Here is a 27,842-nt window from a genome sequence, read left to right as displayed (position 1 = left end):
AGTGACCAATATCAGAGGCAAACTTTAAACACTCCCATACCCTGTCTTTAATGTTATCTCCTTATTTTTCCTCTTATTGAAGGCATTTCCACACCCCTGGCACTCTGGCTTTGTGTCTGACACATAGTGGGCCCTCAATCAATTTCAGGTGAATGAACATATGAAATGCACTGACTTTCCTTTTTTCTAGTTCTGTGAGATTTACTTTTGTGTCTGTGTGTGTGTGTGTGTGTGTGTGTGTGTGTGTGTGTGTGTGTGGTACGCGGGCCTCTCACTGTTGTGGCCTCTCCCCTTGCGGAGCACAGGCTCTGGACGCGCAGGCTCAGTGGCCATGGCTCATGGGCCCAGCCGATTCACGGCATGTGAGATCTTCCCAGACCGGAGCACGAACCTGTGTCCCCTGCATCGGCAGGCGGACTCTCAACTACTGTGCCACCAAGGAAGCCCGAGATTTACTTTTGTATAAGGCCCTAGAATCTGGCCTTCAATTAGAAAGCAATCAAAGGAATAATTAGCCACTGAAGAACACTTTCGTTAGGACATTTCTGTTCATTTTACTATAAAATATTTTCTCAGCAAATGTGTTTTAAACAGCTAACATTGTGAATGGGGCAATTAGAGCAGTTCCGTAAGTAGCCATCCTGTGGGTTGCATCATTTTTGTCCTCCTTTCTAGTTTAATTCACCAAAGAAACCAGTTACCCCTATCGTTTTGTACTTCCAGAGTTTAAAGACAGGGCTAAATGGCCCAATCTGCCCTCCACATTCTGGGTAAGCAACGGTTTGGAGTACACAGTAGTTGCAACACTATAGAAGATAAGAGCACGAATCGCGCAAGGTAACAAGCCAGGGTTGGAATCCCAGCTCCGCCACCTCTATTTAACTACCTTTGACGTTTGGGCAACATATTTAAGCCCTCTAAGCTTCATTTACTCCTGTGTAAAATGGGGATAATATTATATTAGGACCTATCCCATGGATTACTAAGAAATAATATTACGTAAACTGGCCAGCAGAGCACCTCAAATGTGGTAGGAGCTCAACAAGGGTAGTGTATTATACTATTCTGCCACGTCCTTCTACAAAGCTGGGAACGTTCAGGAATCAGTCACCATCACCTTAGTGAGATCTGGCTGGTAGCTCTTGGCTGTATGTTCTGCTCTGTATTGAAAAGTGTGTGCATTCTGTGGTTCTGAACGTGTGCACACTAGCTTAGCAGGTACAACGTAACTAACATTGTCTGACTGAAACCAATCAAGCTTCTGCCTCACAAAACTGTCCCACCCCCATCAAAGATCCTATCAGCCTTACACTGGTATAAATCAAGGCTGCAAAAACAACTGTTGGAAAACATGAACGTTTTGCCTCACCTGTGTTCTTGTGTAGGTTTAGTTAGTGGGGTCTAGCTGGGTCTCCTATGTTTAAAGTCACTACTCAAAATGCAACTCAAAACTACAACGAGGTAGCACCTCACACCAGTCAGAACGACCATGCATTAAAAACTCTACAAATAACAAATGCCAAAGAGAGTGTGGAGAAAAGGGAACCCCCCTACACTGTTGTTGGGAATGTAAGTTGGTGCAGCCACTATGGAAAACAGTATGGAGATTCCTTACAAAAACTAAAAGTAGAGCTACCATATGACCCAGCAATCTCAATCCTGGGCATACATCCGGAAAAAACTATAACTCAAAAAGATACATGCACCCCTATGTTCATGGCAGCACTATTTATAATAAGCAAGACATGGAAACAACCTAAATGTCCATCAGCAGATGAATGGATAAAGAAGATGTGGCATATACATACAATGGAATATCACTCAGTCGAAAAGAAGAATGAAATAATGCCATTCGCAGCAACATGGATGGACCTAGAGATTATCATACTAGTTAAGTCAGACAGAGAAAGACAAATGCCATATGATATCACTTATATGTGGAACCTAAAATATGACACAAATGAACTTATTTACGAAACAGAAACAGACTCACAGACATAGAGAACAGACTTGTGGTTGCCAAGGGGGAGGGAAGGATTGGGAGTTTGGGATTAGCAGATGCAAACTATTATACATATGTACAACTGAATCACTTTGCTGTATACCAGAAACTAACACAACATTGTAAACAACTGTACTTCGATAAAATAAATTTAAAAAATAAAGTCACTACTCAAAATAGTAATATGATATATATGATTAAGAGCACAAGAGTGAAATCAGAATCAAAGAAAGTGGTGATAACCTAATTAAAGGGAGACCTGATCAACTTCTGAATCACTGAGCTTCAGTTTCCTCATTTACAAAATGGAGATAACAGCTCCTACCTCACAGGGTTGTCATGAAGGTTGTGATAACCAACAACAGTGGTAATAATAGCTAATAATTACTGAAGAATTACCATGTATCAGGCACATGCTAAGTGCTTTAACACATGTTATTCCCTATGAAGACGATATTCTTTCTATCCCTATTTTATGAATCAGCAATATGAGACTCATACAGATAAAATGATTCACCCAAGGTCCCACAGCAAGAAAGTGGGTGAAGCTAAAATTCAAAGCCAGGCATTAGGACTCCATAACCTGTGGACTTAATGTGCTGCCTAGCTTTGTGAGGTCATTCAGTCCCTCTATCATCCCTGCCCACTTTTTTTCTCACTTCTCTCCATCAGCACCTGCTACTGGCCAGGCTGCCCTACCCCCAGTAGAATCCAATTCCTCTGAAAACTGTAGAACGGTACTCACAGTGGTGGTCAGTTTTCCTCCATTCTTCTGGACATACTGGATGGAATCATGGATCGTAGAAAAGAGACCAAGCAGTACATTCTCCATGTCATAGATTCTGTACATGCCATTCACCAGTTCTTCGAGAGACAGAATGTATTCTCTCCAGTACTTGTCAATCTCCACCACACCTGCCATACAGCCTTGCATAACCACATTGCAGTAGCCACCACACGGCTTAACCATCATCAGTCCCTGGCAGTAAGAGCAGTACCACATTCTGGTGAGCATTCGGCCACAGTCCTTACTGAACTTCAGGTGATCAGTTGTGTTGATCACTTCAATTCCGAGATTCAGGGCCTGGAGGAAGATCCTAGTGACTTGCAGTGACTTGGAAACCTGGGTCATAATAAGCTTGGGGAAATTCCCAAACACTTTCAGGTCACGCCTTGCCCCTCGGAGGCATTCATTGATGTCTAAGGTGGACTCTGGCAGGCCTGGGTTCATTAGCTGGGTATAGATGACTGGAAACAGGCTGTCAAACAATTCATTGACCATGTCATCCACGTTGATGTCAGAACCCAGGATGTAGAGAGATACATCAGTGAAAAATTCACCCACAAACTCAAAAGCTTGTGGGGTCAGGCTCGGGTAGTTGTTCTTGAACATGGCATTGGTGTAGTTCTTGGCATGGCGAACAACGATTTCAAAGGCCTCTGTAAAATAAGAGATAAAGAAATGCCCACAAATTAAAGCATGAAAATCCAGTGTGTAATTGACTTTGAGATTTCTCTATTGCTGTGGTGATTAAGGTCCCATTTGCCTTAAATAACTGACTCATGTTTACTTCTGGCATTGCCTCTACTCCTGCAGCTGTTTGTTCCTATAAATCAATTTTCCTTTCTGAACATGCAGTCCAAACCCTGATGTGCACGTAGATTTTTAAGCACACAAATTATATTTCAAATGACAAAAGCCAGGATTCAGTTAACATTCTGGTCTCTCATAAAGATATTGATTAAAAATTGGCTAAATGAGAAGTTCTTTCTCTTTCTCACATTGAGTTATTCAGTTAAAAAGAAACTGTATTTCAAGACATTTCATTTTTAGACAGAGATAAATATTTGACAACAAACCATATACTATATAAACTCACATAACAATTTAAGCCTTTTCATCCCTGGAGGAAAGGCAAGTTCTTAGCCAAGAATAAAAGCTATCACAAATTTCATGATGTAGGTAGATTTTCTCTAGATAACTTTAAAGGGAGCTATCTGACAGATTGACAGACCTGAAAGTGGAATTTATCCCCTAAACGGGTATCTGGATGGAGAAAAACAACACATGCACTTATCTATATGTTCGATACTGAAAATAACACCGCTGGTATTTGCAAGCTGAACATCTGGAAGGATAACTGCTAAGCTTCCTTGGTAAGTTCGGCTTCCACATGGCTTGGAAACCTTATCTACTCTACAGAGACTACGGGTTCAGGATTACATCTGCTGCCCCTACCCCTTGGCATAAGGCCTGATCAGTGTCATTGGTTTGAGAGAGAAAGTAATAATGTCACCATCCCGTTTTCTCCAAACTGAAGCACTGCAGACACAATTTATCCCAAATAACCAGAGTCCCACATTTATATGAGAGAAAGGAAAAAACTGCAGTAATAGATTTTTCAAAGAAATAAGGCATAGTTTAAGAACAAACAAAAACAACCAAGTTTCCCAAGACATTTAAAATTAACTTAGTAGTTTCTTTCCTTTCCTTCCAAAGCACAAAGGTCCATGACAGATGTACCCCAAATGATGCTATTTCATGAGCCTTGAAAAATCAAATTATTACCACTTTCATACTACTAGACAGACTGCATTCCAACAGCTCCTTGGGATCACTTAGCCAAACATCTCAGTCATCTGTGGCAGAAGTGAGCTCTAGGTTGTACCACCACCATCTGCCCCAGATCCCTCACAAGGTAGAACGCGCTTGCTAGATTCTTCCCTTGGGTTTATGACGTGCCCAGGAATGTTGAGCAGATGCCAGAGCAATTCTACTGGGTTTCCAAGCCCACTTGAGAAAGTTAATCTTCATTTTCATCAATTGCTAAATGTTCATTTGTTACTTTTATTTTGTTTAGAACGTTAAGCAATTCTTAGAAAGTTTATCTATCTTAAAACAATCTCTCCCTAACTCCACACGCTACTTTATTTTCAATCCTTGAATCTAAAGATTGCATGAAGCCAAGAGATTGTCTGACCCAATACAAAGGACCAGTCAATTAATTATTTAAAATCATCAGAAATTTGGAGATTAAAAACTATTCATTCATTTTAATTTCAGCTACCAATCATTTATTATATACTAGACCCCGTGCTAAGTACTAGGGGTATGTAAGTGCTAGGTAGATGGAGATAAATAATACACCTTCCTCGTCTTTAAAGTACTCCCAAGCTATATGGTTTAGCATTTATAAAGCATTTCCAAGTTTATTACGAGATCTACTTTTTACAACAATCTTCTAAGTTCGGTATTGCAATCCCCATTTTATAGGTGATGAAACTGAGGCTCAGCAGCATTTAAGCACTTTCCAGGGTCACACAACTGCAAAGTAGAAGTAGTCAACTCAGACTAGTGTCTCCCGGCAACGGTTTCACTCTAGTTGCCCTCAGCTCTATAGCCAACACACACATCCTCAAAAATCTTTGAAAGTCAAGCTCATTTTTAGGCTCATTATTTTCCCATTGGCTTCTCCTCTCCAAATGGAAATGTACTGGAAGAAATTGCAGTCCAAAGACCAACAAAGCAGAGTTACACTTTCACCTTTGTCTTGGGACAGCACGAATTCAGAGAAGAAAGACTGCTGCTGAGATGCTACCCTGTGGATCTCAATCATCTAAGCTACCCTAAAGTTAAGTCTCTACAAGGCAAATTTCATCTCTAGCACAGTGCATTTGTTCTCTAATGTGCAAGATATATGACAGTGAAATTCCATAGACTGTACTGCCATAACTTTTTTCTTAAGTTTCTGTTACTAGCACTGCTGGATCAATAGAAAAAGAAAATTACAAAAGATCATGAACTCTTCTCCAGAAAAAATAACAACACATATTGCAGAGGGAAAGGGCTAGGGGTTCATATGCTCACACGTGCTTCCTGCTCCAACTTTCACAGCTCAGAATCCACTTAGCACATCTCTGGGTTTTGCCCAACCCCCTTACTTCTGTATCATGGGACAACAGACCAAACCATAACCGCTCAAGCAAAGGCTCCTTGGGGATTTATAGGAACCAACACTAGGTGAAAAGTGATGCTCAGCTTGAGGTTGGCAACTTGAGGTTTCATGAAATGAAGCCAAGGGCTAGAATGGGCCAGGAAGTTCAGTCGATTGATTTTTTTTTTTTTTTTGGTCAGATAATAACGTACGCTTAAGCTAGGGGAGGTTTTCCTCTGTCTCTTTCCTGGGAAAAAGTCAAGCATTATATCCAGGAAAAGTCGGAACAATGTAAAATCAGAGATGTTACGAAAAATTTGGCACCAAACAGAAAATAGTCTATTTTTAACAATATAGAGAAAGATATATGATACAGATAAATAGATCTAATAAATTAATACACATCCAAATATAGCAAGGTTTCTAGATTTATTGTTGCCCCCATCACTATTCTGGTCACCTCTATTTGGACACACTCTACTGTTATCAACTTCCTTCTTAAATTATGGTGCTCAAAAAGGGACACAACTCTCCAATATGGTTTGATATGTAAAGTGTGCAATCAGGCTATCACCTCTCTTTAAATGGTTCAGTAAGTTCTCCCCCATCCCAACCCAGGACGTATATCCTATAACCGTAGCAAAAATGACTGTCCTTAGTGCTTGGTGCTGATGTTTCTTTACCCAGACCTAGACATAAAGAAATGTGTTTTCATGGGCCTTTTCAGGACAAGACTGGAGTTTTTTTAAAAGGAGAGTCTACTTGTAGTTGGAAGACAGAAATAAATGAACCACCGAGTTCCCTTCAAGCCCTTAAGAATAAAACAGTCCTGATAAAGGCAGGTTACTTTTTTCCAGGTAGTTTTTCCAGCATTGTAAGAATGGCAAATACTTTATAAGAACTTTTTAAATTCCTAGGATAAATGCCACACAATGGGTTGGACTCCAGTCTTTGCTTTCAAGCACAGGTACCTTAATGGAAGAAGAAAACTGACATTTATGTGATACCTGCAAAGTATATGCCAGGATCTGTAATGAACTTGCTCACATATGTCCTCTCATTTAAATTTAACATAAACATATGTATTTGGATTTATTTTTATTTGGTGAGGAAACAGGCTCAGACAGGTTAAGCGACTCATACAAGATAATATCTCTAGTTAAATGCCACAGACTGAATTTAAGTGTAGGTCACTCTAACACCAATACCCTTGCTAATTCCACAACATGCTCCAGCCTTGAAAACTGGACATTGGGAGACTTCTGGTCTTGGCTACAACATGTAAAGAGCTTGGAAATTATCATTCCCATTCTCAACAACAAGATAATAGCTGAACCAACTGAAAATCAATGATTCTTCTTAGACCCGTCAGGGAATTAAGGTCACAGGGCAAACTGCTACCCTGAAATCTGGAAAGAGAGGCAAATACAGAGAATCACAGCTGAGATCTGCTGGATCTCAGACACCTGCAGCAGACGCCACTGAAGCTATAAACTAGTCTAAACACTTAAATGGTAGTTCTGACAAACTGATAGAGGCTGAATGTGAACTAGCCTGAGAGTTGAAAATTCCTGGGTCCTCAGTTTTATGGGTCCCCCACATTCCCATGGGATTTACCTCAAGAAAACACACAAAGTTCTCATGGTTAAGATCTAAGAAAAATCTCCTTGTTTTTTCTGGCAGGGGTAGGGGGAAAGTAATAATTTAAATACACCATGAGCATTCTCCATAACAAATGCCTGTTCTCCAATGGACACAACTTTACCAAAGCCTAATATACCTAGAAGAGGGGCAATTAGACAACTCCAGTCCCTTCTAGCCTTCCTGTAACACCTAAAGGGAAAGAAAAAAAGGCCGAGAAAAACTTGTGAGGGTTACAGCTCATGGACTTAAGTCTGCTAACAGACTGATTAATCGTAATATTATAGGCCACTTTCACTACCCCCATACCTTTCCACCAGAAAGACACAGATCCTGTTTAAGAAGGAGTTCTTAGAGAAACCCACCAAAAAGAGGTGAGAAAAAAATAAACAAAGACACTAGAGGAAACTAAAGCCTCTAGCATCTATAGATACAGCAAACAATAAATAGCCTAACTCCTAGTCACATTAACATAAAACTTCACACTACGCATCTAATTACCTCAGCTCCTATTACCCAATATATCATATTCTGCTTTTAACAAACAATTACAAGCCATGAAAAAAGGCAAAAGAACAGTCTGAAGAAACAAAGCAATTATCATAACCACACTCAGATATGGCACAGATTTTGGAAATATCAGACAGAGAATTTAAAATAACTATTATTAATATATAAAGGACTCTAATGGAATAAATGGACAATATACAAGAACACATGGATACTGTAAATACGGAGATAGAAATGCTAAGAAATATCGAAAGGAAATGGTAGCAATCAAAAACACAAACAGAAATGAAGTATGCTTTTCATGGGCTTATCAGCATACTTGAAACAAACAAGGTGAGAACCAGTGATCTTAAAGAAATATCAGTAGAAACTTCTCAAACCACAATAGGAAGGTTAAAAAAAAAAGAACAAACAAACAAACAAAACACAGAAAAGAGTATCCAAGAACTGTGGGACAAATTCAAAAGGTGTATAATATGTGTAATTGCAATTCCAGAAAGAGAAGAGAGAGAGAAGAGAGCAAAAGAAATATTTGAGAGAATGACGCCCAAAATTTCACAAAATTCATGATAGATAACATCCACAGGTCCAAGAAGCTCAGAGAATAACAAGCAGGTTGAATACCAAAATACCTACTCTTAGGCATATCATATTCAAACTGTAGAAAACCAAAGACAAAGAGAAAATCTTCTAAGAAGCCAGAGGAAGAAAAAAACCATCTTATCTATAGAGGAACAAGGATAAGAATTACATTGAACATGTCATCAGAAATCATGCAAGGAAGAAGAGAGTAAATGAAATATTTTGCGTTGAAAGAAAAAAAAAAGACCTAGAATTCTATTTCTAGCAAAATTATCATCAAAAAGGAAAAGAGAAAGTCTTTCTCATACAAACAAGAATGGAAGAAATTTGTCACCAGTAGACCTGGTTTGCAAAAAAAATAATGTTAAAATATGTTTTTCAGGAAAAGTATATAAGCCAGAAAATCAGATCTACATGAAGAAAAGAAGAGCATCAGAGAAGGAATATATAAAGGTAAAATAAAACCTTTTCTTTTTTAAAAAATTGATTTAATATATAACTTTGTTCAAAGTAATAACAGCAATAATGTGTTGGTGATTATAGCATATGGATAAGTAAAATGAATATTATAAGGTACCTGAACTACCAGTGAAACAATCTAGTGTAATTTGAATTTCAAAAAGAAGCATATGCTAAGAGGAATGGAATCATACATAAATGTACAGTTAAAGCCACAGAAGACAGGAAAAGAGAGGAAGATTAAAAGTAACCAAAACAAAGAATATGTGCAATAAAGAGAAAGCAGTTATAAACATTATGAATATTAATCCAATTACATCACTAATCACTTTAAATGTAAATAGTTTAAATATACAAAGTAAAAGATAGAGACTATCAGAGTAAATACAAAAATAAGACCCAACTATAGATTGTCTACAGGTAGCACATCTTAAATATAAAGATACAGATAAAGGGATGAAAAAAGACTTATCATGCTAACACTAAGTAGAACAAAAACTGGAATAGCCAAATTAATTTCAGACTAAGCACACTTTGGAAGAAGGAATATTATCAGGAATAAAAAAAGGGTGTTACAAAATGTTGAAGCGGTCAATTCTCCAAAAAGACATAATCCTTATATGTACAAACCCACAATGACAGTTGAAGACGTCAACACCCCTCTATCAGTAACTAATAAATCCATCAGGCAGAAAGTTAGCAAGGGCATAGTTGAACCAAATAGCATCACCAATCAACTAGCTCTAATTGACATGTATAGGATAATTCGTCCATCAACAGCAGAATGTACATTCTTCTCAAGCTCACTTGGAACATTCACCAAGATAGACCATATACTTGGCCATAAAATACACCTTAAAAAATTTAAAAGCACAGAAATCATACAAAGAACGTTCTTAGACCATAATGAATTTAAATTGCAAGTCAATACCAGAAAGATAACAAGACAATATCCAATCATTTGCAAATTAAACAACACATTTCTACACAACGCATGGGACAAAAAAGAAGTCTTAAGAGAAATTTAAAAATATTTTTAACTAAATGCAAATGACCATACAACTTACTGAAATTGGTGTGATGTAGCAAAAGCAGTGCTTAGATGGAAATTTGTAGCACTGAATGCTTATATTAGAAAAGAAAAAAAAGATCTCAAATCAATAATTTAAGATTTCACCAAATGAAACTAGAGAATTAACAGCAATATAAACCTAAAGCAAGCAGAAGAAAAAAATAATAAAAAATTAGAGCAGAATTCAGTGAAACTGAAAACAAAAATCAAGAGAGAAATCCATGAAACAAAAAGCTAGTTCTTTGAAAAGATAAATAAAATTTAAAAATACCTAGCCAGGCTAATCAAGAAAAAAAATGATAAGACACAATTTAGTAACATGAGAAATGAAAGAGGGGTCATTGTTAATGATCATATGGATATTAAAAGGATAATACATGAATATTATGAACAACTATATGCACCAAAACTTGATTAAATTGATAAAATGCACCACCAATTCCTTAAAAGACAAAAACTATCAAAACTTACACAAAACTGAATTATCCTGTATTTATCAAAGAAACTGAATGATTAATTAATAAACTTCCAAAAGGAATGCAGGTCCAGATGGTTTCACAGGTGAATTCTTTCAAACATTTAAGGAAGAAAGAAGACCAATTCTCTACAATCTCTTCCAGAAAATAGAAGCGGAGAGAACATTTCCTAACTCATTCTATGAGGCCATCGTTACCCTAATACCAAAACCAGATAAAGGCATTACAAGAAAGGAAAGCTACAGACCAAGATCTCTCATAAATATAAATGCAAAAATCCACAACAATATATTAGTGAATCAAATACAACAATGTATAAAAAGACTCATACACCACGACCCAGTGGGTTTTATTCCAGATATGCAAGTCTGGTTCAACCTTCAAAAATCAGGTAATGTAATCCATCATATTAATGGGCTATAAAGAAGAAAAATCAAATGATCATATCAATAGGTACAGAAAAAGCATTTGCCAAAACCCAACACCATTCATGATAAAAACTCTCAGCAAACTAGGAATGGGGGGGGGGAACTTTCTCCACTTGATAAAGTATATCCACAAGAAACTTACAGCTAATATCATACTTAATGGTGAGAAACTAGAGGCTTGCTCCTTAACCTAAGATTGGGGAACAAGGCAAGGATGTCCCTCTCAGCACTTCTTTTTAACATTGTACTTCAAGTCCTACCTAATGCAATAAGACAAGATAAGGAAATGAAAGGTACACAGATTGGGAAGGAAAAAAATAAACTGCCTTTGTTCACAAATGACATGATTGCCTATATAGATTGTTACAAAGAATTGATATAAAACTCTCCTTGAACTAATAAGCGCATATAGCAAGGTTGCAGAATACAAAGTTAACATACAAATTCTATATATCAACAATGATTAACTGATATTTCAAATTGAAAACACAACACCATTTACATTAGCACCCCCAAAATGGAATACTTAGGTATAATTCTAATGAAATATATATAAGAATAAATGGAGAAATATTCCATGTTCATGAATAGAAAGGCTCAATATTATTAAGAATTCTTCCAAACGTGATGTATGCATTCAGTGGAATCCAAATAAAAATCCCTGCAAGTTATTTTGTGGATAACAATACTAAAGTTTATATGGAAAGGCAAAAGACCCAGAATAGACATCACAACACTGAAGAATAACAAAATCAGAGGACTGGGACACCCAGGTTCAAGAATTCCTACAAGATAATGGCTATAATTACCTGTGCTATACAGTATATCCTTGTTGTTTATCTATTTTATACATAGTAGTTTATATTATGTTATTATAATATAAATAACTTATAATGGAGTATAATCTGCAAAAAATACTGAATCGCTATGCTCTACACCTGAAACTAATACAATATTTAAATTTAAAAAAGAAGAACTATTAGACAATCAATAAATTGTTAATTATTGTTTTCTCAAAGTGACTGTACCTACAGTCAGATGTATGAAAAACACTGAGGCCAACATAAACTTTCAAAGAGGGAAAATAAATTCCTATAAAGTTACAGTAATCAAGACAGCATAATGGGACTTCCCTGGTGGTGCAGTGGTTAAGAATCCACCTGCCAATGCAGGGGACATGGGTTTGAGCCCTGGTCCGGGAAGATCCCACATGCCGTGGACCAACTAAGCCCGTGCACCACAATTACTGAGCCTGCACTCTGGAGCCCATGAGCCACAACTACTGAGCCCACGTGCCACAACTACTGAAACCTGCACGCCTACAGCCTCTGCTCTGCAACAAGGAGAAGCCACCTCAATGAGAAGCCCGCACCCCACAACAAAGAGTAGCCCCCACTCGCCGCAACAAGAGAAAGCCCACAAGCAGCAGCAAAAACCCAATGCAGCCAAAAATAAAATTAATTAATTAATTATTAAAAAAAAAATTAAAATAAAAAGAGCAGAAAACTGTAAAAAAAAAAAGACAGCATAGTATTAGCAAAAGAATAAAGAAATAGATCAATGGAACAGAATACGGAGCCTAGAAATAGATTGACAGAAAGGAGAAAGCCAACTCAATGGAAAAAGTATAGTTTTCTCAACAAATAGCTCAGAAACAACTGGACACTCATATGCAAAGAAATAAATCGATACAGACCTTACACCTTTTATAAAAATAACTCAAAATGGACTGTAGACCTAAATATAAAATGCAAAACTATAAAACTTCTAGATGACAATATGGGAGAAGATCTTGATTACTTTGAGTTTAGCAATAAGGTTTTAGATACAACATCAAAAGTACAATCCATGAAATAAATAATTGATAAGTTGAACTTTATTAAAATTTAGAACATCTGTTTTGTTAAGAGAATGAAGAGACAAACATCTGCTAGGAGAATGGAAAAACAAGTCACAAATTGTGAGAAAATATTTGCAAAACATATCTGATAAAGGACTTGTATCTGAAATATATAAAGAACGGTTACAATTCAACAATAAGAAAACAATTCAGTTAAAAATGGACAAAAGATTTGAACAGACATCTCACCAATGAAGATATGTAGATGGCAAATAAGCATAAGGAAATATGCTCAATATCTTATGTCATTAGGGAATTGCAAATTAAACCAACAACGAGATACCAACCACTACACAGCTGTTAGAATGGCTAAAATTCATAACATTCACAATACCAAATGCTGACAAGGATGCAGCACAACACTGCTGGTGAGAATGCAAAGTAGTACGGCCACTTTAGAAGACAGTTTGGCAGTTTCTTACAAGTATAATTGCAATCCAGGAATTGTGCTCCTAGATATTTACCCAACTGAGTTGAAAACTTAAGTTCACACAAAAAGCTACACATGAATGTTTATAGAACCTTTATTTATAATAATCAACTAGAAGCAAGCAAGATATCCTTCAAAGGAAAAGCAGTGCTATATCCATACAATGGAATACTATTTAGCAGTAAAAAGAAATAAGCTATCAAGCCACAAAGGGACTTGGAAGAACCTTAGATGTCTATTGCTAAGTAAAAGAAGCCAGTCTTAAAAGGCTGTATGCTGTATGATTCCAACTATTTGACATTCTGAGAAAGGCAAAACTATTGAGACACTAGGAAGATCAGTGGTGACCAGGAATTTGGGGGCGGGGGGAGAGGAGAGGGGGAAGGGTGAATAGGTGAAGCACGGATATTTTTAGGGTGGTAAAACAGTTCTGCATGATATTCTAATGGAGGATACAAGATATAATGCATTTGTTAAAACCCACAGAACTGTGCAACAGTAAATTTTAATGTAAACTATGGACTTCAGTTATTAATAATGTATCAATACTGGTTCATTAATTCCAAGAAATGTACCACACTAATGCTAATAATGTTAATAATAGAGGAAACTGTGTGCAGGGGAACGGGAGCAAATAGGACCTCTGTATTATCTGCTTGATTTTTGTTTAAATGTAAAACTGTTCTAAAATAAAGTCTCTTCATTGTTTTTAAATGAGAAAAACTGGACCTTGGAAATTAGTCCTTGATGGAACTAGTGACTAGAACCACTGAAAAGTGTTAACTCACTCCCTCTGCTCAATCTGCTTTGACATTTCTTTCATGAGTTAGGGAGTTTTAGCATACAAATAGACGCCATATGGCATCAGTGTAATTTTAATTGGAAAAACCACTGGAAAAAGTTAATGGACCAAAACACCCAAACAGGTAACACACTTCAACGTTATTTTTGAATACTGAATGATTTTTAAAAAAATCAACCACATAAAAATGCAAGTTTAGGTGGTAAGAAAAGCTCCCACATTGTTCACAGTAGTTCATATAGAAGATGCTAGAAGTTTTGCTCCAATTTCTGTTGGATTTTTCTGGAATTTTATGCTCCACATTAATTTAGATAGAATTGATGAAGCTTAGAAGTAAGTTGCTATTAAATATAAACCATTGGTTGGTACAGTTCCATGACCAGGCTGTAAATGCATATAGTCTTGCTTTTTAAGTTTCACATGCTAGGCTACTAAATACAAGGTACATGAATTGGAAATAAAGAAATGAGTAAAAGACAAAATGAAGGAAACATTTTCCAAGGGCTATTACTTGTATCATTTCATAGATAGGTAGATAGATAGATAGATAGGGATAGACAGGATGAATTTTCCCCTGAAGGCTATTCTATTACAGACCAGAGAAGACAATTAAAATGATTGACTCAACAGATCCTCAGAAATAGAAATGAATATCCACAGCTACTAGAAAATTTATGACTCTGCAACAGTTGACCACCCTTGCCCCATTAGCCCAATTAGTTCTTATTCTTTACCCTCCATTAGCTTTTCTGAAAAACCAGTTTGTTTTAAGCTTCTGTACATTCTGATTCATGTATTTGATCATTTTTCCCTCTTCATATTTGTTGCCAGAAAGCATAAACCAAATTTATCGTCTACCTCTATCAAGCACAGTAAACTTCATGTCATGCATTTTGTGCCATAGCCCTAATCCTGGCTCCATCTTACTTCCTACCTGTATTTTCCCCTTTGCCTAACTGTTCCTATGTATTTTGGTTGCACTGTATCTTACTTTTATTATGCACACTTTTGTAGAGCGCTTTAAACTCTTTTCAGGAGAAGGTAGGATATAAATAAATAGGTAGGTAGATAAATAAGGAGAATGAGAAAAAGAGAAGCTATACCTACCACTTAAGACAAAATATCATTTCAACAATGTATTCTCACGAGTTTTAGTAGCAATGATAGAAATGTTTATATTCATAAATGCCAGACCCTTGTCAGGGACTCATTAAGCAGCCCCACACTGGCTTCCCTAGCAGTTGTCAGGGCTCGAGATTGAATCCGCATACATGATCCTTCCAAAATCTTTTATCTTTCTACCCTTTTATTATATCTTAAAATTTTGATCAAGTGTATATAACAATGTTAAAATTAGGTAGGCAGTAATAAGGCTGGCTTCATCATGGCTCAGAATATGTCTGTTTTCACAATAGATTCCGGGACAAGCCACACTTGAGAAATCAGGAAAAGTGGCTAAACAGAACGTAAGGGAATTCCAGATGATGACTTGTTTCTAATATTGATAAAACTTTAAGAACAATTTGTCTTGGAACTCATTTTACTGTGGACACACCAAGAATAATTCTGACTCTTATGAGATAATCTTGTGGTCCAGCATTTTTCATGCTAGACCATACCTTGCCCTTCATCTTGGTGAGTTAGTTCTGTTATCAGACTTGAATTTTAGTCTTTTTTTCATTCTTCTGTCTCCCAGGCTTTCACTTAAAGAAGCCAATTCTTGGTTGATTAGGAAATATTCTTACATATTCAAGGTTCCCATGGCTAAAAAAATGACACCTACCAAAAGAGGCATCGGGGTCACATTCTTAGATCTGGTAGTTCACTCTTTACAACAGAAAGCCTGACGGTATCCAAGGAAGTAAAGTTCTATAGTTCCCCCCAGAATCCATAATTAAATAGTTTTTAAAAGCCCCCAGAGCTCTCCAAATCATTCTACTTAACTAAAATCTTTTTGCAAAAAAAAAAAGTTCCTCTCCAAAGAGTTCATGGGACATGGATTGCTCCAAACGAACAGTAACAAGAAGAATGGCTTGTGTCTTAGCCAGACCAAAAAATCACTAAGACATTCTAGGTTTGACTATTGTCTTCTCAACTTGTGAAATTTTCTTTTTGTAGTGTATGACCGTAATTCCATGAATCAGGGCTAAAGAGTTTCTTAACTCCCTACTATTAGTAACCATACTTTAGGAAAATAAAAATAGTCTTTTTAGGATATAATGAATGAAAGATTCTGCTGCATAAAGAGGGAATGGCTTCATTTAAAGGTTTAAATGCAAACATTCTGGTAGTGCCTTTATCCAATAAAAACCTGTATTTCTTTTCAATATACCTTTAGGTATTGAAAAGAAAGAGCACAACTAGGGGATTTTTCTGTTGCTTTTAGGACAATTAATGTGTTCATTTCACACAGTCTTGCTCTTCTCTGCTCTTCTTTCCTCCTTTAACCACTTAGGCACTAAATGAGTAACTTAAGAAAAGTCAATTGTCAGTAGTTTATGCAACCACTGTTACTGGAGAGAGTTCTCTCTGTAACCTATCATTAGGGATTTCCACAGCACTTTATATTTCTGCAAGTGCTTCACAGCCAAAGCTTTAGTGACTATAAAAGCAACAGACTCCTCTTCCCCTTGGTTAGTGGAAGATGCAATCCCATCCTCCTTCCACTCACGCTAATGAGAAGTACCAGATCTGAGTTGGCTTAAAATTTATTCACACACCCTGCCAAGGTCTTATGCATTCATACACTCTATAAGTACTCACTGAGAACTCTTTATAACAATTTTTTTTTCACTTTTTACACATAGAGAGCCAGGAGACTACTGTGTACTCTCTCATGAAAGATGAGATAGATCTGGGAAGAGTTCCCTTATGGCTTCTCCTGCTAAGCCATAACATGTTCTCTCAAGATATATGTCTGAACCAAATTTCAACTTGTTTGGGACCTAAATTATCACAGGCCCCTGACATTATGTGAAGTCAACAACATTAACCACTTGGTAGAAAACTATTTAAAGACCATTTTTGAGGCATCTTAGCTGTCTCATTAGATCGATTGCACTTGTATAAAATTATACTTTTTCCACTTAACATTTACTGAAGGTACACTATCTGCTAGACTGTGAATAAAACAAGCAAACAACATGCTCCTTATGCCCTAGAGGCTTGCAATAGCCAGCTGTGATAAAATACTGGATGGTCTATTTTCTTTGAAAAGCATAGAATACCTTATAGATATGAAAGTACCTTTTGTTCTGAGAATGTTATAGCTTAAATATACACAGAATACATGGCAACACGATCACCATAAGTGAAGTGTTTCATGTCCTTTCGGAATTTTAACATTTGTGTTCTCATTTAATTCTCCTCCTTCTCTATCACAGGAAGTGAATGTGCATGTGCGAGCGTGTCTGTGTGCGTGCATGCCCACACACGTGTATGCAAAAAGTAGTGAAGGGAAATATTACTATCCCAGTTTCACAGATGAGACAACTGAAACTAAGACTGGCTGTAAGTCATACAGCTATGTGGCAGTTGGTGGCAGCAACAAAACACAGGACTCCTGACTGTACAATGATTTTTCCATTATGTTTATCTCCTTCCAAGGAAAATATTGCACAGCACTTAAAGATTAGCTTTAGGTGTAGTAAGAACTAGCATCTATGGCGCATTTACCTCTGCCAGGCAGTGTTTCAAGTGCTTTATGTGAATTAATTCATGTCTTATCAACCCCCACTATGAGATGAGTATACTATTGTCTCTATTGTACAAATAAGAAAAATGAGGCACAGAGAGGTTAAATAACTTGCCAAAGGTTATATAGTCAGTATGCAGAAGACCCAAGACTTGAATTCAAGCAATCTAACTCCAGAGCTTACCCACTAAAACACTACACAATAATTCCTTGAGGTATGAGGAGACTGATTTTTTTTTTCCTCTTGGTTCAACTCTAAAAGAAAAAATATTTCGGCTGTTTGGCTATACTGGGTTTTTACAAGACATCTCAGGAAAATAACTTCAAAATTTGGGTAGGATTTGAGGAACAAGGCAAAAGCCTGAATGATTCTAACTACCTACGAAGAACAATAATTGCCCAGAAGTACATAGTCTGCAGCGCCTTATAGCCATAATGAAATGGAAATTATAAGAAAATAAGAGAAAGAGGTCAATACTGTGCATTTCCTTGGGATTATTGATATGGGTATGAAATCTCAGAGCTCTCAGCTCTAATCATAAAACTATGGTATTTAATTGAAAAGCTAGCCTTTGCGAAAAGGCCAGGCCCTCCCTTGAGCCACAGTTCCTTCAAAGTGCTACTGGCAGAGACACGATTCAAGGGCCAGGATCTTGACAGTTTCCTGGGACTCAGTCTCCTGCAGGGCACGCCAGCTTAGGAAACACAAGGGAGGTGAAGGCTGGCTTGATTAACTCAGTGGGAGAGAACTGCTCGGGTGTACTCAGTGGGCTCTGGCAGCGGCCAAAGACTTGGCAGGAAGGTCAGTATCACCACAGTGACTTCAGCTGAATTCAGTGGCAGGGAGGGAAGGCATGGAATGCCAGTAAAGGTCAACCATGTGGCTTTCCCCTGAGCCTGTCAAAAGGAGGGAATATTTCACTTTTAGCAAACTGCTATTATAGTCTATAAACTTTATAAAATGATTTTTGCCTCCACATTAGAACTGAATCACATTGTGTGTGCATCTGGTATGAGTCTATGTGAAAGAATGGGATGGGAGGAGGGGTGAATCTATAGAATTAAGGTTAGAACCTGACAAAAGAAGTCAGCTGGTAGGAAAAATTGCGTCCCTAAAGACGTCCCTGGTGAAGCTGGGCATGGTAGTCTCTGTTTCCCTCAGGTTCTCACAAGACCATCAAGGCACTGAAGCAACCACTATAATTTGCAACTATGACTTGACTACCGGAGGGTTTGATAAACGCTGGATGCTTCTCAAAAAGTCAAAAAATGTTTATGTGCAAAAAGGGAAGTGCTTCGCAACTTACTGAGCATCAAGTACCTAAAGTAAAGAATTCTTCCTCCAGGAAGAACTTGAGAGTAAGTAAAGGAGACTCCATGGACGTTCTCGTCAATCACTTTTCTTCCTTCTAGCAATAGATGTTTGATAATCTCTTTTTGACATTGCCTTTCTTTTGTTTAATAAGAAAATTATTGTTATATATCCAAAAATACAGTGTGAACATATCTGAGCGCTGCCTATGATTTCTCTCCTCCTCCATACCTCTTCCTCTCCACCTTTTTTTCTGGATGAAGAACCAGTTCTAGTGACATCTAGAATGGTGAGATGCAGTAGAAAAAACCACTACAGTATCAGTAAGATCTATGAAGCAGGTCATCTAATCTCTCTAGGCTTGAATAAATGACTAATTGGTACCTATTTGCATGAAACCAGCTAAATTCTGAGGCTACCTGAATTCTGGTCTGTAGCAGTTATTGAGGGCTTCAGCAACTATCTGAAGAGCCTAAAACCCTAGAGCAAATTCAAAGAAATGAGTTAGGGAAACACCTCTTTTGTTAAAAACTCAACTGTATTTGTTTTTAAAGGGGACATTTCTTAAGACCTATGAAGGACATGCAGCTTTTCCTTGTAGCAAATGCTGAAGGCCATGCATGCAAGAGCAGACCACCCTGCTTCCACAGAAGCATGACATCACCAGCCATAAGGGCTGTCTGTGTTGTACTGTTGAACAATCATATGTGACGTTAATGACTAAGGACCAGGTGACCTAATGGAATCTGACCTTCCAAACAATCTTGAACAGCTGATTATTTTAAGAAAATGTGGAAATGGGTTTAACAGGAAGTTATAAAAATGGGAGCCAGTGACTGAAATAATCCTAGAATTACAACCTGGAAGAAGAGAGGGTGCGGTCAGAAGACAAGCAGCCTCTCCCACAAACATAAATGCTTGAGTCAGCTTCCCATTTTGAATTGTCTGAGTACCTCTGGCAACCATCATATACAATATATTAAAACCAATAAGAGAACCCCAGGTCGTGAGCTAGAAAATCAGAAGCAAGCCACTCAGTGCTACCTTGGTTACTTGTAGCATCAGAGACATGGACGACTTTGGCTTCCATTCGTCCTTGAGCTTCTAACAAACTGCAGGTCTTTATCTGAAGAAGACCCGAGCTCATGATTTTAGAAGTCTCTTTGGAAAACCTCTGGCAGGCTTTGCCACTCCCTCCCCATAGCTATTCCAGATAAGGGGGCGGCTGAGCACAGGCCCCTCCTCATAGCAGGATGCTTTTCTTTTATCTTCTAGGAGTTTCACCCTCAATAGGTCACAATGAATTTCCTTCCCTTTAACCCTTCCATTCCTAAACCTCCACAAACTCAACCTGAAGTTTAAATCTGGGAGGGAATGGGGGAAGGATTGAATCAACGGAAGATAGTTCCATGGGGTAGATGGACAGGGGACAATATCAACAACTTTCAAGGCTCAATCCCTGTTAAGGAAACATCTGTGCGAAAGGAAATCCAGCTGTTGGCCAGGCAGCCCCATTTATGTCTGCTTCTGGTACATTGACATTTTCTGGGTTCAAAGAAAACAGCGCCTAAATTATTAAAAGGCCTGGGCACTATTTTAAAATAATGCTTGGAGTGATCTGATGTCTAAAGTGGCTTCCTGCCAGAAGGACCTTTGCCACAGTGCTACATTCAAGAGAGCTTATTTTATTTTTTTAACATCTTTATTTGAGTATAATTGCTTTACAATGTTGTGTTAGTTTCTGCTATATAACAAAGTGAATCAGCTATATGCATACATATATCCCCATATCTCCTCCCTCTTGTGTCTCCCTCCCACCCTCCCTATCCCACCCCTCTAGGTGGTCACAAAGCACCGAGCTGATCTCCCTGTGCTCTGCGGCTGCTTCCCACTAACTATTTATTTTACGTTTGGTAGTGTAGATATGTCCATGCCACTCTCTCACTTTGTCACAGCTTACCCTTCCCCCTCCCCATGTCCTCAAGTCTATTAAGAGAGCTTATTTTAAATGGGCATTTGAAAACTGGTCCATTGCTGTAATTTGGCAACGTGCCTGGAAAAAGCTGATTTTGAGATTGGGCATTTTAAAGAAAATCTCTAAAATATAAACTACAGCCGCTTTCCCTAATGAGGCCTTCTGATCCTGTTGCTTAGCACTTTCCTTAAACATGCCTAGGGGTCCCCTGTGCAGGCCTGGGGGCAGTCCCGATGCCTGTGCAAAGGAAGACACAGCACAATTGCATTGTGTCCTCTGCTGACCTAACTGGCCTCAACTGAGCTATAAATTCCAGCTCACGGGGTCTAGAACAGTGGAGCTGACAGCACTGAAAATTCTCTCTGTTTTAAGAAAGAAAGTTGAGGGGAAACCCCTAAAACATTATTGTTCCAGTTTGAGCTATGTAACACAAAAGGACGAATTAAAATTCAATTTTGTCATTTTCTGAAATCTGCCTGTGGAAGTCATTAAGGTCAATGCCTCTGGCCCAGAATGACTGAAACCAAAGTAGAGAAGTGAATTGTTTTCTAGTCTTCCTTAGGCTCTAAATTCTCTGGGCAGGGAAGGGGGAAGGAAATATCAGTGCTGTGTGGTCCTGGCATACCATGACATCAATGGTCATTGGAATATTAACGTGAATGATGTTCAAATTGCCCCTGCGATAGACCCATGATGAGGCTGCCCCATTCCTGTGCTGTATCTTTAAGCTTTTTAGAACTGTTTGGATCTGCGCTTCTACTCTAGAACAAGTTACCAGTACTCATGCTGACAAAATATAACATATGCCTCTTTTCCTTGTGCCCCTTTCCTCCTCCTCTATTGAATTTTCAGTCTTCTATGTGCCTCTCAAAAACACCAAGTGGAAGTCAATAAATGTGGCCACAAAAGGAGAAAACAAAAGTCTATCTGCCATTTCTCAATGCTTGTTAGAGTAAAACAATATACAGTACTTTTTTTTTTTTTTTAAGCTGAGGGGTTTTGTGAGTCAGCTCATACACACACTGGCTTGCCAACTTGTTCCCACAAAATGAGTCAGGCCAGATGAGAATGTTAATTTATCTGAGCAGACATTTGTCAGTATTGATGATCAAGAAAGGTGCTGGTATGTTGCGCCAGCACATACCAACACCGAGAAAGGTATGCTGCTGACAGCAACCTGGTGAAAAGAGTCACCATGACTGGCCCCAACCTAGCTGAAATTGTGTCTCTGTCATCAGCTCATTTTGACTGATGCTATCATCATACCCCGTCCCCCGTAAACGCCATGTGTCCTTTTTTCTTTAAATAAAAATGAAAGTTCTTTCTGTTTCAAGAATGCCATGACAACCCTGGAGCCAGTGCCGATATTGACAATCCAGGTTGAGTACCATTGGTTAACATGATGCCGGCAGACTGGTTCTATAATGGTGACTAAATGAGAGTATTTTAACAACAACAATAAAAATGACAACAGTAACAACAACTAATAGCTGCTGAGCACATTCATTTGAATCAGGCAGTATTCTAAACCCTTTACATTTATTCATTTTAAATCTCACAACCACCTTATGAGATGGGTATTATTATTATTATTCCCACTTTATAACATGAGAAAAGTGAGGCTCAGAGAGACGTAAGTTGCCCAAGGCCACACAGCTAGTAAGTGGTGCACACGTGGAATTCAGAGTGAGATCTGTCTGGTTCCAAAGTTCTTAAGCACCTCTCTCTAATGCCCAATATGGAAGACTAGAGTCTCCTTGGAGAAGGAGAGAAGAAGGTACCTTGAAATGGCATATTCACTATTACTGAAATTTCAAACCACATAAAAAGAGAGCATGAGATTTTTATTTTTATTCTGTGGAATTTTTTATAGAAAGAGAGGGAGTTAATTGGCTGGAGGATGCTGGAAGACTGGCTTCTAGGAAACCTCACTAGGTCCAGAGTTGAGTACTTCTCAACTACATACTTCTCTCAGGTGTGGATTCACATCAACCAAGCTCACAAAGGGCTATGTTTAAAAATTTTTAATTCCCAAGGTTTGGAGACTCAAAACTCAGTCTTGACCATGTCCAAGGTTAATCGAACGCATAATATCAAACCCTCCAAAGACTGCTGAATCAAAGCTAAATGCCAATGTATAAATTAATAATGATAAATATAATTTTACAAAGTGACAGATCCTCACTAATCTCCCTACTGGTAAATAACATGCGAAGCCAAATTATCATCTAAGACTTGCTTAATAAACATAGAATCGGGGGGACGAGGGGAAGAAGGCGGAAGAGTAAGACGCGGAGATCACCTTCCTCCCCACAGATACACCAGAAATACATCTACACGTGGAACAACTCCTACAGAACACCTACTGAATGCTGGCAGAGACCTCAGACCTCCCAAAAGGCAAGAAACCCCCCACGTACCTGGGTAGGGAAAAAGAAAACAGAATAAACAGAGACAAAAGGATAGGGACGGGACCTGCACCACTGGGAGGGAGCTGTGAAGGAGGAAAAGTTTCCACACACTAGGAAGCCCCTTCGCGGGCGGAGACTGTGGGTGGCGGAGGGAGGAGCTTCAGAGCCGCAGAGGAGAGCACAGCAACAGGGGTGCGGAGGGCAAAGCGGGGAGATTCCCGCACAGAGGATCAGGGCTGACCGGCACTCACCAGCCCGAGAGGCTTGTCTGCTCAGCCGCCGGGGCGGGCGGAGCTGGGAGCTGAGGCTCGGGCTTCGGTCGGATCCCAGGGAGAGGACTGGGGTTGGCGGCGTGAACACAGCCTGAAGGGGTTAGTGCGCCACGGATAGCCGGGAGGGAGTCCGGGGAAAAGACTGGAGCTGCCGAAGAGGCAAGAGACTTTCTCTTGCCTCTTTGTTTCCTGGTGCGCGAGGAGAGGGGATTAAGAGCACTGCTTAAAGGAGCTCCAGAGACGGGCGCGAGCCGCAGCTAAAAGCGCGGACCCCAGAGACGGGCATGAGACGCTAAGGCTGCTGCTGTCGCCACCAAGAAGCCTGTGTGCGAGCACAGGGCATTATCCACACCCCCCTTCCGGGGAGCCTGTGCAGCCCCCCACTGCCAGGGTCCTGGGATCCAGGGACAACTCCCCCGGGAGGACGCACGGCGCGCCTCACGCTGGTGCAACGTCACGCCGGCCTCTGCCGCCGCAGGCCCGCCCCGCACTCCGTGCCCCTTCCTCCCCCCGGCCTGAGTGAGCCAGAGCCCCCGAATCAGCGGCTCCTTTAACCCCGTCCTGTCTGAGCGAAGAACAGACGCCCTCCGGCGACCTACACGCAGAGGCGGGGTCAAATCCAAAGCTGAGCCCCATGGAGCTGTGAGAACAAAGAAGAGAAAGGGAAATCTCTCCCAGCAGCCTCAGGAGCAGCGGATTAAAGCTCCACAATCAACTTGATGTACCCTGCATCTGTGGAATACATGAATAGACAACGAATCGTTCCAAATTGAGGAGGTGGACTTTGAGAGCAAGATTTATTATTTTTTCCCCTTTTCCTCTTTTTGTGAGTGTGTATGTGTGTGCTTCTGTGTGACATTTTGTCTGTATAGCTTTGCTTTCACCATTTGTCCTAGGGTTCTATCTGTCGGTTTCTTTTATTTTTTCTTTAAAAAAAACTTTTTTTATTAATAATTATTTTTTATTTTAATAACTTTATTTTATTTTATCTTACTTTATTTTATCTTCTTTCTTTTTCTTTCTTCCTTCCTTCCCTCCTTCCTCCCTTGTTTCTTTCTTTCTTTCTTTCCTTTCTTTCTTCCTTTCTTTCTTTCTTTCTGAGGCGTGTGGATGAAAGGCTCTTGCTGCTGCAGCCAGGAGTCAGTGCTGTGCCTCTGAGGTGGGAGAGCCAACTGCAGTACACTGGTCCACAAGAGACCTCCCAGCTCCACATAATATCAAACGGCGAAAATCTCCCAGAGATCTCCATCTCAACACCAACACCCAGCTTCACTCAACGACCAGCAAGCTACAGTGCTGGACACCCTATGCCAAACAACTAGCAAGACAGGAACACAACCCCACCCATTAGCAGAGAGGCTGCCTAAAATCATAATAAGTCCACAGACACGCCAAAGCACACCACCAGACGTGGACCTGCCCACCAGAAAGACAAGATCCAGCCCCATCCACCAGAACACAGGCACTAGTCCCCTACACCTGGAAGCCGACACAACCCACTGAAACAACGTTAGCCACTGCGGGCAGACGCCAAAAACAACGGGAACTATGAACCTGCAGCCTGCAAAAAGGACACCCCCAAACACAGTTAAGATAAGCAAAATGAGAAGACAGAGAAACACACAGCAGATGAAGGAGCAAGATAAAAACGCACCAGATCTGACAAATGAAGAGGAAATAGGCAGTCTACCTGAGAAATAATTCAGAATAATGATAGTAAAGATGATCCAAAATCTTGGAAATAGAACAGACAAAATGCAAGAAACATTTAACAAGGACCTAGAAGAACTAAAGAGCAAACAAACAGTGATGAACAACACAATAAATGAAATAAAAAGTTCTCTAGAAGGGACCAATAGCAGAATAACTGAGGCAGAAAAACGGATAAGTGACCCGGAAGATAAAATAGTGGAAATACTACTGCAGAGCCAAATAAAGAAAAAAGAATGAAAAGAACTGAGGACAGTCTCAGAGACCTCTGGGACAACATTAAACACACCAACAATCGAATTATAGGGGTCCCAGAAGAAGAAGAGAAAAAGAAAGGGACTGAGAAAATATTTGAAGAGATGATAGTTGAAAACTTCCCTAATATGGGACAGGAACTTGTTAATGAAGTCCAGGAAGCACAGAGAGTCCCATACAGGATAAATCCAAGGAGAAACACGCCAAAACACATATTAATCAAACTATCAAAAATTAAATACAAAGAACAAATATTAAAAGCAGCAAGGGAAAAACAACAAATAACACACAAGGGAATCCCCATAAGGTTAACAGCTGATCTTTCAGCAGAAACTCTGCAAGCAGAAGGGAGTGGCAGGACATATTTAAAGTGATGAAGGAGAAAAACCTGCAACCAAGATTACCCAGCAAGGATCTCATTCAGATTTGATGGAGAAATTAAAACCTTTACAGACAAGAAAAAGCTGAGAGAGATCAGCACCACCAAACCAGCTTTACAACAAACGCTAAAGGAACTTCTCTAGGCAAGAAACACAAGGGAAGGAAAAGACCTACAATAATGAACCCAAAACAATTTAGAAAATGGGAATAGGAACATACATATCGATAATTACCTTAAATGTAAATGGACTAAATGCTCCCACCAAAAGACACAGATTGGCTGACTGGATAAAAAAACAAGACCCATGTATATGCTCTCTACAAGTGACCCACTTCAGACCTAGAGACACATACAGACTGAAAGTGAGGGGTTGGAAAAGGATATTCCATGCAAATGGAAACCAAAAGAAAGCTGGAGTAGCAATTCTCATATCAGACAAAATAGACTTTAAAATAAAGACTATTAGAAGAGACAAAGAAGGACACTACATAATGATCAAGGGATCGATCCAAGAAGAAGATAAAACAATTGTAAATATTTATGCACCCAACATAGGAGCACCTCAATACATAAGGCAACTGCTAACAGCCATAAAAGGGGAAATCAACAGTAACACAATCATAGCATGGGACTTTAACCCCCACTTTCACCAATGGACACATCATTCAAACTGAAAATAAATGAGAAAACACAAGCTTTAAATGATACATTAAACAAGATGGACTTAATTGATACTTATAGGACATTCCATCCAAAAACAACAGAATATACATTTTTCTCAAGTGCTCGTGGAACATTCTCCAGGATAGATCATATCTTGGGTCACAAATCAAGCCTTGGTAAATTTAAGAAAACTGAAATTGTATCAAGTATCTTTTCCAACCACAACGCTATGAGACTAGATATCAATTACAGGAAAAGTTCTGTAAAAATTACAAACACATGGAGGCTAAACAATACACTACTTAATAACGAAGTGATCACTGAAGAAATCAAAGAGGAAATCAAAAAATACCTAGAAACAAATGACAATGGAGGCACGATGACCCAAAACCCATGGGATGCAGCAAAAGCAGTTCTAAGAGGGAACTTTATAGCAATACAATCCTACCTTAAGAAACAGGAAACATCTCGAATAAACAACCTAACCTTGAACCTAAAGCAATTAGAGTAAGAAGAACAAAAAACCCCCAAAGTTAGCAGAAGGAATGAAATCATAAAAATTAGATTGGAAATAAATGAAAAAGAAATGAAGGAAACGATAGCAAAGATCAATAAAACTAAAAGCTGGTTCTTTGAGAAGATAAACAAAATTGATAAACCATTAGCCAGACTCATCAAGAAAAAAGGGAGAAGACTCAAATCAACAGAATTTGAAATGAAAAAGGAGAAGTAACAACTGACACTGAAGAAATACAAAGGATCATGAGAGATTACTACAAGCAACTCTATGCCAATAAAACGGACAACCTGGAAGAAATGGACAAATTCTTAGAAATGCACAACCTGCCAAGACTGAATCAGGAAGAAATAGAAAATGTGAACAGACCAATCACAAGCACTGAAATTGAAACTGTGATTAAAAATCTTCCAA

The 27,842-nt window shown here is 38.9% G+C and overlaps 1 protein-coding gene across 2 annotated transcripts in view; it reads right to left on the bottom strand.

Moving 5' to 3' along the window:
- The window catches only part of GPC3 (glypican 3), a 449,578-nt gene that overhangs the window by 220,625 nt on the left and 201,111 nt on the right, over window positions 1–27,842 (bottom strand). For both annotated transcript variants that reach the window (XM_067722649.1, XM_067722650.1), the window contains exon 3: window positions 2,748–3,442. In XM_067722649.1, coding sequence (XP_067578750.1) covers window positions 2,748–3,442 — 695 coding nt within the window. The remainder of the gene's footprint in view (window positions 1–2,747; window positions 3,443–27,842) is intronic.

Source organism: Pseudorca crassidens, chromosome X (genome assembly GCF_039906515.1).
Source record: "Pseudorca crassidens isolate mPseCra1 chromosome X, mPseCra1.hap1, whole genome shotgun sequence".
Taxonomy (NCBI): Eukaryota; Metazoa; Chordata; class Mammalia; order Artiodactyla; family Delphinidae; genus Pseudorca; species Pseudorca crassidens.
Note: the sequence above shows the minus strand (reverse complement) of the source record. Positions and strands in the feature narration are given on the sequence as shown.